At 44.6% G+C, this 13,009-nt stretch overlaps 1 protein-coding gene across 1 annotated transcript in view; it reads right to left on the bottom strand.

Moving 5' to 3' along the window:
- Positions 1-11,568, bottom strand: part of PDE8A (phosphodiesterase 8A) — a 149,148-nt gene extending 137,580 nt beyond the window's left edge. Inside the window, exon 1 of the mRNA XM_063169782.1 lies at positions 11,147-11,568. Within this exon, the coding sequence (XP_063025852.1) occupies positions 11,147-11,212 (66 nt within the window). The 5' untranslated portion in view covers positions 11,213-11,568. The remainder of the gene's footprint in view (positions 1-11,146) is intronic.
- Between the last annotated feature and the right edge of the window lie 1,441 nt (positions 11,569-13,009).

Below are 13,009 nucleotides of genomic sequence, written 5' to 3'. Positions count from 1 at the left end.
TTTAGTGCTCAGGCCCTTCTGGCAGGTCTGACCCTGACTCCTTCCCTTGCAGAGCACAGCAGAGCTTGGATCAGCTGTGGCTATGACAGCTAGAGCTGGGATGCGACTGCCACAAAAATCTGCATCACTCACTTTGTCAAATCTGTCTCCAGCATACTCTTTACTTCACCAAAAGAAAGAAAACCAAACCAAAACAAACCCTATCCCTATGCTTGGCCTTGGTATGTATTTTTCCTGGATAATTTCAGCTTCTGTGTTTATCAACTGAAAGGAAAACGCATGTGTCACACACTCATGGGTGTGCATGTGTGACACATGTGTTTTCCTTTCAGTTCAGAAATCTGGTGGGTGTTTGTACATTATACAGGAGCTCAAAGATTGGAGAAGCCTCATTCTAACCTGAGGACAACAAAAGAAGGTTGCTGAAGAGCAGTGTGCCTGCTCATCAGCTGTACAGCCATTTCTGCCCAGGGCTGCAGAGAATGAAGCAGTTAAAGCATGCAGAAACCAGCAGCTGCCCGGGTTTGCATGCACCAAGCTGCAGAACTGGAGCCAAGGACTCTGCACCCAGGAGTGCACAGATGATATTGCTCCTTCAGTGTGTGACATTCATGGGGCATTCCTGGGGTGAAAGAAACCAGCACGGCCAAATGGAAAAACGAATGGCTGCAAGTTGATTTAAAGGAGATATTTAGTCATGCATGGGAAGGAAAAGAGAGAATGAGTGACCAAAATAGAACGAAGCAATTGGAAACAGCTGATGTTTGATGAAAAGAAAGATATTTTCTGGGGTGAGAAATTTAGAAGCCTTGAGTATTTTGAAAGGGCAAATTATGCATGAGTTTTTAATCCTTTCAACGGTGCCAGGTTATCCAGAATCCACTCCAGAAAGGTTTCTGAAGCAGTTTATTCTAGAACTAAGCCAAAACCTTCAGCCAACTCTGGAAAATCTTATTTACAGTCAGACTAACATATTGTGAGCTCATGTCACTGTTGGAAAACTGCTCCAGCTGAAAGCATGAGGGAATAGTTTTGCTAAGGAACCCTGAAGTTTAAGCCTTTTTTTTTTTAATTTGCAATAAGAAAGGGCAGGAAAGGAAATTAAAATACTTGATAAAAGACAAAAAATTATAGAAGGGCTGAGTTTCATTTTCTTATATTGATTACTGTGTTTCTGTTTCACAAAGATTGGATAAGTTTCATGCTGTACTGGAAGTAAAGGGTTTCCTTTCCACGAGGTTGACATTAGGGCAGTTCTCATACAGAGGTGACAGTTCCACACTTCCAGCCCACAGCACTTTGTGACTACAAAGGGGACAAATCCAATTGTTTTGCTCCAGCCAGTGTCCAGATCACACCAATTGCCATTTAACATCTCTGCCAGGATGGCAGCTCAGACAGTGCACTCCCCCCCAGCCAGCAGGAATTCAGGTGTCAGACCCCACAGGGCACCATGGGGGACACTGTCATAGGCACCAACAAATGGATTTCACAAAGCAACCTTTTCCAAGGCTTTGTGTAAGCTTTTGGGAACATCCAAGTCTGAGGCATCCTAGTCATTCATGTTTCTGCATCTTCAGCTGTTCTTTATGAGCTATGAATGTTTTACATTTCTTTCAGTTTTGGGCTGGGCTGCTTTTTATTTTAACTTGGCAAAAAAAAAAAAAAGTTACTTGATAAATGACAGACACTACCTTGTCCCTTTAGTAAATCATTGGCAGACATGGGTCAGCATTTTGAGATGAGAGGAACACGGTTTAGTGGTGGACTTGTTGGTTTTATGGCTGGACTTGATGATCTTAAAGGTCTTTTCCCACCTAAGTGCCTCTCTGATTCTATGTATGGACACAGGTAGGAAGCCAACCAGACAGTATATTACTACCTTTTATAATATAAATGCTAATGTTTTGCTCCCATGAATGTCCACATCTTTTTAAGTCACAAGTGTGCTGTAATAAGCAAATATAAAGTCAAACACTTGTGGTTATATAAAGCCATGTGGAAGAAGAAAAGAGAAGCTTTGTGGAATCCACGACACCTGGATTTCTACAGGGTCAGCATACATTGCCAGCCCAGCACAGAGGACATAGATTTCCCAAATAGAGGCCTAAGAAAATAAAAAGCAGTAAATACAAAGTTCATCCCAAAATAGTTGGGGAGGGAACACAGATCCATTTAGAAATTCAAACCAAATTTGGGAAATTACTGTGGACACAGATAAAAATTCAAACAAGAAATGTATAGCATATTCAAATATGCTTTGAGCAGAGGGGTTGAACTAGATGATCTTCAGTGTTCCCTTCCAACCTCAACTATTCTATGGTTCTCTGAAATGTTTTGCTTTGGTATTTTCTAAATGAAATGGGTTGGGTTTGAGTTTTCTTTTCCAAAATGAAAGGGGACAAACAGAAACCGCTCTTAAAGCAACTACAGGCATTTTGTTTCTGACTGAATAAAAACATTTTGCAAAATTTAACAATTTTCCTCCTAAGCCTCCTCAATTTTCTCCAAAGCAACCTCTGCTTTTAGTTTCATTAGACCTATATTTGTATTTCAAAGCTGAGGGGGAAGGGTCACAGGGCAAACAATAAAAACTCACCATTGCTCCAGCTCTGCTCTCAACCCCTATTTTCTTGCTCACAGATAAACCCTCTCAGATGTGCCCCGGTTCCTTCAGGGCTGGAGGTGCAGAGCAGGCATCTCTGCAGCCAACAATAACAAACACTGACACCAGCTTTGCACGTTTCCATGGCCATGGTGCCCCAGAGACCTCCTCTTTCCTCCACACACTCCTCCCCTCCAAAGCCACCTCATCACCACCTCTCTGAGGCTGGGGAAGGAGGGACAGCTCAGCTACACCCACTTACCAATAAATTTTGTTACTAGGGGGAAGAAGAAGACGGGAAGAAAAAAAAAGGCGTTTCTGTTTTTTCATTCTTTTCCCTCCTTTCTTATTTGCTCGGGTCTGGTTACCTGCCCCACGTGGTTGCTGTGGAGGGTACGATGTCATCCAAGTGCAGGAGCAGCACAGGGAGCTCTGTTGCACAAGCAGCAGCCACCAGGATCACGCTGCTGTCCCCAGGGCGGCACGGGCAAAGCAGAGCAATATTTTCCGATAAACACTAAAACCACTTGCAGCTAAACCTTGTGCTTAGTCTGGCATGGGAGTGCATGACACTGGCAGATCAGCCACACCAGAGACTGACTGGGGTCCATTTGGGGTCAGTGACAGCTTCGGCCAACCCATGCAGAAGGTGCTGCGGAGGCTGGGTGGGACTGACAGGAGGGGCATCCCAGGAACATCCCAAGGGCAGAGGAAAAAACATCCCAGGCTTCTACTATGAGCACAAAGGAGCTTCACCCCTCCTAGGAGGGAGTTGGGGATTGGAACAAATGGGGGAAGAGTCGAGGAAAATGCCAGCCTTAGGGAGGGGAGGCAGCGGACCTCAGCTCATCATATCAGCACTTGTTCGCTCATGCAGCAACACTTCAGCACAAAGAAAAGCAAACTTCCATTATAATCTCTCATTTCTGAACTAGTCTCCTGCATATTAATTCCTATTGACTGACAAGTGGAACAGCACACATCGATCATCTTGTTAATCAGGTATTCTTGCAGCAAAGCGTGATGCAGTTTAAATAAGCCAGGGTAAGTTCCTTATGTACACAAGGAAGCTGTTACAAGAAAATATAATGGTGAAACCACTTTATGCAAGAAGCAAGCAGAGCTTGAGCACCTTATATGCTTTGGAAAATTTCACTTCATTTACATCATTTTTCATGACCTTTTGCTTAGCATGACATGGTGTTGTCCCCCAGCTGTGCCCAGTTTGGCTTGAAAGTCAAGATTTCGCAAGCCTGACTAGTGAAATCTCCTGAGGCTCTGAGCTTTCAGGGAACTCAGTACCTTCCTTTTGAGGGGGCATCTCTTCTATATAGTGTGTTTTGGTAGCTCAGAATAATGACCACTCTTGAGCTATTGCTCAGATGCACAGCAGTGCTTGGCAGACAGGGCTGCTGAGTCCTGGGGTCCTGTAGGAAAAGGCCCTTCCTCCCCATGGCACCGATGGGGACACACCAGCACTGCCACAGAGCAAGAGCACTGGTAACTAACAAGGCTGCCCAGCCCAGCTCTACACCCCAGTGCTCAGCTGACCCTGTTGCCCAACCTCCCAACACAATTGTATTTACAAAAGCATCTGATTTGCAGAAACAGTGCTCAGTCTCAGCTCCTGCTGTATTGACGGGGATTACACGCGCTGGGATACTGAAAAACCAGCGCAGTGTCACCAGCCTGTGCTTCCCCTCTCCCACTTTTACAAGGGTGGCCCAGCCTCTAAGGGGCCATAACTGAATCTTTATGAAGCCCTTGGATGGGTTTTACTGCAAAACAACGCTGAGAATGCACATGCACGATTACACCAGGACAATAGCCTGGAGTTAACAATCGCTTCCTGCAATTGTCTGAGGCAGCCTGTAGAACCAAGAATCATCTCATGATAAATCCTTGTTGGTCATTTACCATCATTAATCTATACTGTCAGAATGAATTAGGTGCAGAGGAGCCTATTAATTACAATGCAGATGACACTCCAGCTTTAATTATCAGGACTTCAGGGTGAGCAGTGCCAGTTAATCAGTGCCAGCACCACGGGGGCTGTGCAAGGAAAGGCTGCTCAGCTGGCAGCACTGACACCCAGCCTGCAGGGTCTGCCCTCACAGTGATGCCATTCTAGCCTCAGTTTTCCAAATTGCTCTCTATTTCTATCCACATTAGTCAGGTCTATGGAAACACTTTTTCCACTGCCTATGACATGCCTTAAATTAGGGGTGACCAGTTTTGTCAATATGCAGCCACCTAGCTTTATTTATAGAACATATATTAAACAGCAAAAGCTCCCACTGTCTTTTTATGCCTGTTGCATAAAATTTAGCATTTAACAGCTACTTACTCATTTTACTTACCAGCTAAGGCTACATTTTCACAGGTTGTTGTTTCCATGTCAATATTATTTTATGTCATTTTCTCGAGGGCCGGGATTATGGAATAAACCTAAACATCTGAACAGTTTGTAAAGCACTGGCAGAGCAGCTAGCAGTGTTGCAAAGGCCCCCAAATCCCATCAGCCAATTTTGTTATTGTAGGAGCAGAGACAGAAACTCCAAAGCCCATCAGATTCCTGGTGACTCTCTGTGTGATTCCAGCAGGCAGGCTGACCACTCACTCTGGCTGGTACCCCAGCAGCTCCTGGGGAGAACAGATGAAGCTGTTCTGCCCCTCTCCTGCAGACAGGACATGTGGAGGTGCCCTGCACAGCACAGAGACAGCAGGAAGGCAGTGCTGGAGCTGCACAGGTGCTGGAGTGGCTGCTCAGTGAGGCTGGGATTTCCAGCAGCACAGACTCCAAAAAGCTGGGTGTGCACTGCACAGCCTGGGGCTCACTGAGCCCCTGGGGGGACTGCACTCCACTCTGCTTCTTCACACACCTTGTGAAAAACACTGAATTCTTCCCAAAACTGGTATACAAAATGCAAAAGCCTGAGGAGATCCATGCAGCCTGAGAAACGTCATCAAGGAGAGCAAACCAAAGAAATGAGGAGTTACAGAAACAAACCAATAAAGTAACATTACTGTGGGGAATTTAATCACCCAGGAGACAGGAAATTCAAGGCTATGGTACCCATGACAACTACTATTTGTCCACAGTGTATGGAACATTAACCTTACCTCCATATGCGGAAACAGAAGAAATTATGGGGCATATCAGGTATGAATGCACACTTCATGCACAGGGTACTCTTTGAGGGCTGCTGTGGAAGCAATAATTAAATTTCCTGACTGCAAAGCAAGTAGGTTCATGCACAAGAAGCTCTTCTGAGACACGAGTGAACATCACCAGACAGAGCTCCCAGCTCACCCCATGGCTTGGACAGGGAAGATTCCAGGTCTCAGTTTGGTCACAGCATCATCCCCTGCCTTGTAAGCTTCTGGCTGCTGTTCAGACTTTGTTTTGAGAATTGCCATGTGTTGATTTAGGAAATGCTGTGATGTTTCTTTCAGTTGTTGGGTCAACAAGGATTCTGCATTTCTTGTATGTTTTCCTTTTGAGCAACTAAAGCAACATTCATCCCTGAGCAAGGCACAAGTCCAGGTCCTGCTGGGTGATCAGTTTACTCGAATGCGAGAAGCAGATTATTGCTGAGTTAGACAGCAAACAAGTTATCAAACCCTGAGAGAGTTTTGCACTTGTCTTGAACTGAATTTTAACCCCTGGCTGGAATCTGTGCAGTCAGAGCCAAAACCAAAGCAGCCAGATAGACAGCAACTCTCTGGGTGGAACTGCTGTCCCTAAAGTCTCAATTTTTACATGATCTTAGACAATTGCTGGCTGGTATATCTACTGGTGCTAAAATTTGGTAGACAAGATTTATGAATATAGAAACAAACAGCAAAAGTATAGCAACTGAGAAAAGTAATTGCAATCAGGTGGAAAGGGGGGCTATTGAAACAAGAGGTTTTTAATAATAAAAGTTAATTCTATCTTTTGTCACTGCTAGAGGACATAGAAGTAGACAGTCTGCTTGGTTATGACCTATCACTAGCTGACTCTGGAGGTGCCAGTGTGCTGTTTCCTCTTTGGGCAGCTAGACCCAAGGCCCAGCATCTCTCACACAGAATTTTGCAGCAGAAGCAGGGCCAGATGCTAATCCAGCCCATCACTCTTAATGGAGTGATTTAACACATCCACAGCACAACCAGTACAGCTCAGGTCCGACATCTGTCACCAAATGATGCCAAAATCCAGCCACGCTCTCAGGGGGCTGCAGAGTCAGTGTCCAGGGCAGGCTCAGGAGCTGTGGGGTGGTGGTGCCTCCCCAGGCTCCCCATCCCTGCTCGGTGCCTCACTCTGTGGGTTTGGGGAGCTCCCTGCTCCATGGGGCAAGGAGGGAGCCCTTCCACACAGTGAAACTCTCTTTATCCCAAGCAGCAGCAGCATCTTCAGGCAGCACCCTGCCAGAGGGCTTCCATCCAGTTTTGGACATATTTAACAGAGCCAAGGCCACATTTATTTAGCAGTAATTCAAAGTGAGGAGATCTCCCACTGTGGAAAAGGTTGGGCTTTCTTTCACCTGCACTTCAAAAGAAGAGTGTCCCTCTGCCAGGAAACCATCTCAGGGCTGTCCCAGCCCACAGGCCAAGCCAAGGGGAAGGCATGGCTGGGACAAAGAGCCCAAGTTCGCTCTGCACAGCCTGGTTCACACTTGTAGCCTGCACATGTGGTGAGCAGAAAGCAGCAATCCTCTCCATGGCTGACCTACTTAGAGGTCAGGCTTGCCCAGGGGCTCTGAGCTGTGTCCTGTGGGCTGCTCACAACTCAGATATGCACTAGCTCACATCCTGATCACCCTCCTACTTCTTGCTGAAGTCCCTGAAAACCTCAGAGTCAGCTCTGAGACAAAGGCTGATGGCCCCTCACCAGCAACAGCTCACTGGTCTGAAACTCCCCACAGGGCCATAAAATCCAGAAATAAGCCATTTTACAGGAAGGAAAAAAGTAAGAGGCACCCTTCTTGTAAATCGCCACTGAGGGCAGCACCAGCAGGGTGCCAGGGTTAGCCCAGCTGATCAGAGCCCTGTGATAACACCAGCATCCACCATGCAGCATCCTGCTCCAGGAAAGGAGGGAGCTCCCAGCAGATTTTCCCTTTGCTCTTGGAGGCACACGCATGCTCCTGCAGCAGAGTTTTCATCACTGTTGCAAACCTCAGACCAGTTTCAGGAGGGCTGGGCTGAAATCACCAACCTCATTTCCAGAGAGTGGTTAATAACCTTGGACTCTTCTCAGTGTGTCTTAAATCTGAGCTGTTCCTCAGCAGGGAGAAATCAGGACTTGATGCTGCACAGAAATGAATAGCTGAACTGCCCAAGCCTTGAGAAGTGGCTCTGCATATGTTTTCACAGAAGTCATGGCAGGCTCTGGAATTAATCAGGCCAGAAACCACCAATATATCTACATGCTAACCTGAGCTGAGGCAGGTTTGAATACTGCTGAAAAATCCCAGCCTGTGAATGATTTCCATTTCTGAATCTCTGCCCTGCTGTTTATGGAAAGGCAAAGAAGTACAGTGATGAGGTAAATGTGTTTATGAATGCACTACTGTTACCTTTCTACTTTAACAACTCACAGGAATTACTTTACCACCCTTATTTATTGCTAATCAAGCTCAGCACTGGGGGAGGAGAAGGAATAAATTCTGCCACAAAGTTTGTGCTAAGTCATTTTTTCTTCATCACAGGAAAGCCATAGCCCAGCCAGTCTCATTTGAGGCCTTTTCATGGTTAGAAATACCCCTTTTCTAGGAGTTTGCACTTCTTTCTTAGAAGTGCTCATACTTTATCCAGCACCTCTTCTGCAGAGCAGCCTGAGCTGCAGCAGAGCAGCCAAGTCCAGGCTCAGCAAGCTCCCCTGAGCTCCTGTTTGAGGAGTTTCCTCAAAAGCTGCACCAGCTAATCTTTCCAGCCTGCAGCTACAGAGCAAAGCATAGCTGTGGACCTGTGTCAAAGGTACATTTGTTAACACATTTCCCCTGGAGTGCTAATTAACATTTACATCGAGTACTATGAGAGTGAAAAAGCTTCAACACAAACACACGCTGCAGGGAAATGCAGAGAGTGGTGCACTGTTTGCCCTTCAGGAGCTGGTGAAAATCCAGTTTGTTTTGTAATCTTCTGTTCTCTAAAATCAGATATTTCTTCAAGTTAATAACTAACCCATTCCTTTTCATTTAAAAGCCCCTGGGTGCAGTCAGAATTGTGTGACAGCAGGGCCCTGCTGGCCCTGGTGCAAGCCAACCCACGTGCAGGTCTCTGTGCTCAGCCACAGCCCGGGCCAACCACAGAAAATGACGGGATTTTATGATCTTATAATAAACATAAACAAAAGAACATCAACACACTTTTGCTTAAGATTCAACCCTCTTAAACTAAACACTAAGATAGGAAACACAAACAGAAATATTTGTAGCTGGCTCTTCAATTAACACATTTTGGGATGCTGACAAAAAGCTCTAATGAGTAACACTTGTACCCACAATGAGAGGCAGACAAAGTTATTTGCAAACACAAATTTGCACTTGAAAGATGTGAAGGCAGTTGCTGAACAGCTGAATTATGAGCTATTCTCAATATTATTTCTCAATATTTATTGAGAAATAAATGTGCTATCACAGTGAAATAAAAATTTTAAGACTGCAACCAATATAACTAAAATATGGTTGAAAAAATCCTCTAGATTTTTCCCAGGGCAGGGGGGGAGTTTTTCCCATTTTTTAAAGAAAAAAACAGAAAATATCAGGGCCACAGAAAGAAAATCATAATCTATGAGCCACAAAACAATAGTATGCAAACCTCCACCTACTCTGTGAACTTTTAGGCCATGACAGAGTGCATGTTGTTATTCAAGATATTCTTTCCTGCCACAACCATGCATCCTGCCCAGGCTCCCATGAATCACAATCTGTGTCTAAAAAAGCACCAATAGGCACACTTGCAGATGTAGCAAAAACTGACTGAGCACACAACTCCCAGAAATCAGTTTCTAGCCCTCCACCTCCACAGAAATCAGGATCTGAGATAAATAATATATACTAGAAAAACACAGACTTTTTGATTGCAAAGTGCTCTAGAGTTCTGTGAATATATTTTGTTATTGTTGCCAGATATTTGAGGTGAATTATTTTCAGCCTTCATGCTTACAAACTACTCTCATTGTTTTGTCCCTTTTTTTTCCCCTGAGTATTGCTTCTGCCTTTTCACTGGATATCCAACTTTGTAAACAAAAAATAAGCGTGGCAACCAGCAAATGCAGCAGCAGGGATTTTTTTTTTAGTTTTTGTTGGACAGGCTGAAGTGAAGGACCCTCAGCACTGAAGAGAATGACTGTCTGGGCAGTGCCATGGGACATGCACCAAGCAATCAATGCTGAGGTGTTCCAACAGGACAAAGTGTTTGTGTTTCTTCTGCTTGACCAGCTCTTCAAACTTCTTTTCATTAGACACACATGTCTGTATTTACTAAGAATATTTTTCAAGAAGTAGCAAACACCCAGATATTTTCAGATTTTCAGTTTCCTCAGTTCCCTTAGTTTCCAGTAACTCCTATGAAGAAAAGGCAATACTGAGCTCGAATCTAAACTGGCACATTTCTGATATGACCTCCCAGAGACTCCTTCTCCATAGCACAAATGGCTGAACTGACATCCTGGCCTCAGCACAGGCAACAGAAAATCTTCCTCCAGTCCCCTCCAAAGCTTGTGAAGACAACAAACCCCAGTATTTTGGGGGGAACCAAAATGGAAGTAGAACATCCAACTTCCAAAATGCTAATGGTTTAATTTCAAGTAACAGGATGAGATTAATATAAACAGCCTAACCTGCCCAAACTGGAAATCTTTCAAACATCAAGCACAGGAATCAACAAGGTGGTTTTTTTTCAGGCAGGATGTCAGAGTTACCCCCGTGGTTAGATGTGAGCCTAGGACAATGTTATTACACGAGATCAGATTACAAACACAAGCAAACAGAAAACAATCTCTGAACGTCACTGCTGGGGTTTGACAAGAAGCACAGCTGACCCGTTCGGGAGGCTGATGCTCTCCAGTGAGCTCTGGGGGAGTAGGAGGAATTGCTGCTGGACACGGAGTTCCACGCAGTTAAATTGCCAATTTGTTTGCACAAGTTAATGCTTATCTTACCCTGTGCTTGCTATGGTTTTACTCAACGTATTTGACCTGCAAATCTTAAAGCAGTGGCTTTGCTAAAATTATATGGAGTTTCTGGATTCTCCAAGCACCGAGAAAACACTATTTTGGTCGTTTCCACAGCACAGAAACCTACAGTTACTCAGATATTTGAAACTTCCAGTGAGGTGGATGACAGACGCTTAACCACACACATCACCATTTCATTTCTGTGCCTAATGTTTAGCACAGCCTTGCTCTAAGGAATTTGTGAAGTTGTTTACAAAGCTGATGCAGAGGTTGCATTCAGTCTGGTCCAAGGGCAATGGTTTACTGAAGTCACTTGTAAACAGCAGAAAGATAATATTTTCTGTGACTGAGGGAGGAGGGGGAATAAAAGTTCTCACCTTGCACCAAGGACCATTAGAGACAGAGCTGGTTTCCAAAATATCTGCTCCTTCATATTCTTCCATGTCTGAATAGTTGCCAAACTTTGTTCTCCAATGAAAAACATTAAATCATCTTCCAAGCAAAAGCAAAGCAAACCATGCAGGCTCCAGTATCCCAGTTTGTGAAAGCCCTGCAATAAGTCACACGTTGGTTTTATGGTCACTGGTCTAATCCAAGGTTGCAGATCCTGGTTCCGTGCTGGATTTCACAGAGCTTGGCCTTTCTTTTACGCCTCAATAGTTCCTCTTGTCAGGCATTTATCTCCTCCAGCCCTTCCTGGTGGATCCAGGTTTTCACATAACAAAAGGCAAACAGCTTCCCAGGAGAGCTGACACTGGAGCTCTGATCATCTCAGGAGAAGCTGACAGCAGAGTGAAGTACGTGGCCACACCTCTCTGCTGCCAGAGCTGGCCTAGACCATAAAATCAGAGGCAAGGTCACCCAGCAACCAACCACCCAACGTCACTGCAGTAATAAAGCCAACTTACATTCAACTTCTTGCTTGGGTAGATAAATGTTTTTATTAGAAGAAAGCCCAGAGAAGATGGCAGGGGGCTGAGTGTTCTGAGCTGAAATAGATAAATTCTGATGGATGCAAAGCTTTCAGCAGACATTCACAGGCCACATACAAACCACAAGGCTCTGTTTGTGAATGCCAGTGGGGCCAAACCCCTAAGCATTTTTCCCTAAGGATGCATAAACCCTGTACCCCAACAGGCTGGGTGGGTAATGTCCACAGGATATTTTCCAGCAGAAATCACAAGTTCCCATCCAGGTACCCACAAGACTTTCATCTGCCACATGCTCAGCTTAAAAAAGTTCCACTCACGCTCAAAAGTCTACATAAAATAGGGATGAATTTACAAAATAGCCTCCATTCCCCGCCAGAGTCAGTGAAAATCAGGTCACACCATAAGAATGCATACAGGAGCTTTCTCAAGCAAATGGAGTATTTTCCTCAGGAGCACCCACGTGCCTGGAGGAGCACACTCAGTTTAGGAAGTGACGTCTCTCTCCAAACAGACGCACACGTTAGACAGAAGGGCTACAATAAATATAAATAAAAGCAGATAACGAATGATCGACCCTCTGTGTTCTGTTTGCACTGTGTATCAGGCAGTGCCACTGCAGATAGCTGGTGCCCTAAAATTTCGAAACCAACTGTGATCTCTGACATCTATTCAAAGACAAACACGGCTTCATGTTCAGGGCAGCCACTTGGTCTGTCTCAGGAAAAGCCTCTCTTTAAAGAAAAAGAGAGGAATCCAGGGTTGCTGGCTACTCTGGGAAATTAAGGCACTTTCCCCCCTCTCTAATATGCAACTTTCTATATGGCAGGAAACAATTTTAATTTTTTTTTGAGGGGGAGAGTGGCAACTGTGCAGGAATATTAAAGTTAATTCTGTTCAAATATAACATATTCTAATCCAATGCTCATGTCAGCAGCATCATTAAAAATTAGCCGTGCAGGAATCTAATTTTTAGAACTCTTTCTGCCACTGACACACAAAGTGTACAAGTGATTTGGTAGAGTTCACATGCTCAATTATCCTCATTATTGGTCACATAGGATTTCATGAGATATTTCTCAACAGTTTTTAAGCAGTTTGAGATTACATTTTATCAAAACTGTCAGTAACTGGAAGTGTCTGACTTTTTGGGAGATAATAGCTACAGGCCCTCAAACAGTAGGGTATATCCCACTGAGCCCAGTGTACACACTGCTTGATTATGTGTTTATGTCAAGGAAGGGAAGACAAATGTGATAAAAAAGGCAAGAATCAGGAGGGCATAGGTGTGTCTTTAGGGAGAGAGCAAGG

Source organism: Melospiza melodia, chromosome 15 (genome assembly GCF_035770615.1).
Source record: "Melospiza melodia melodia isolate bMelMel2 chromosome 15, bMelMel2.pri, whole genome shotgun sequence".
NCBI lineage: Eukaryota > Metazoa > Chordata > Aves > Passeriformes > Passerellidae > Melospiza > Melospiza melodia.
This window is presented reverse-complemented; position numbering and strand designations above follow the sequence as displayed.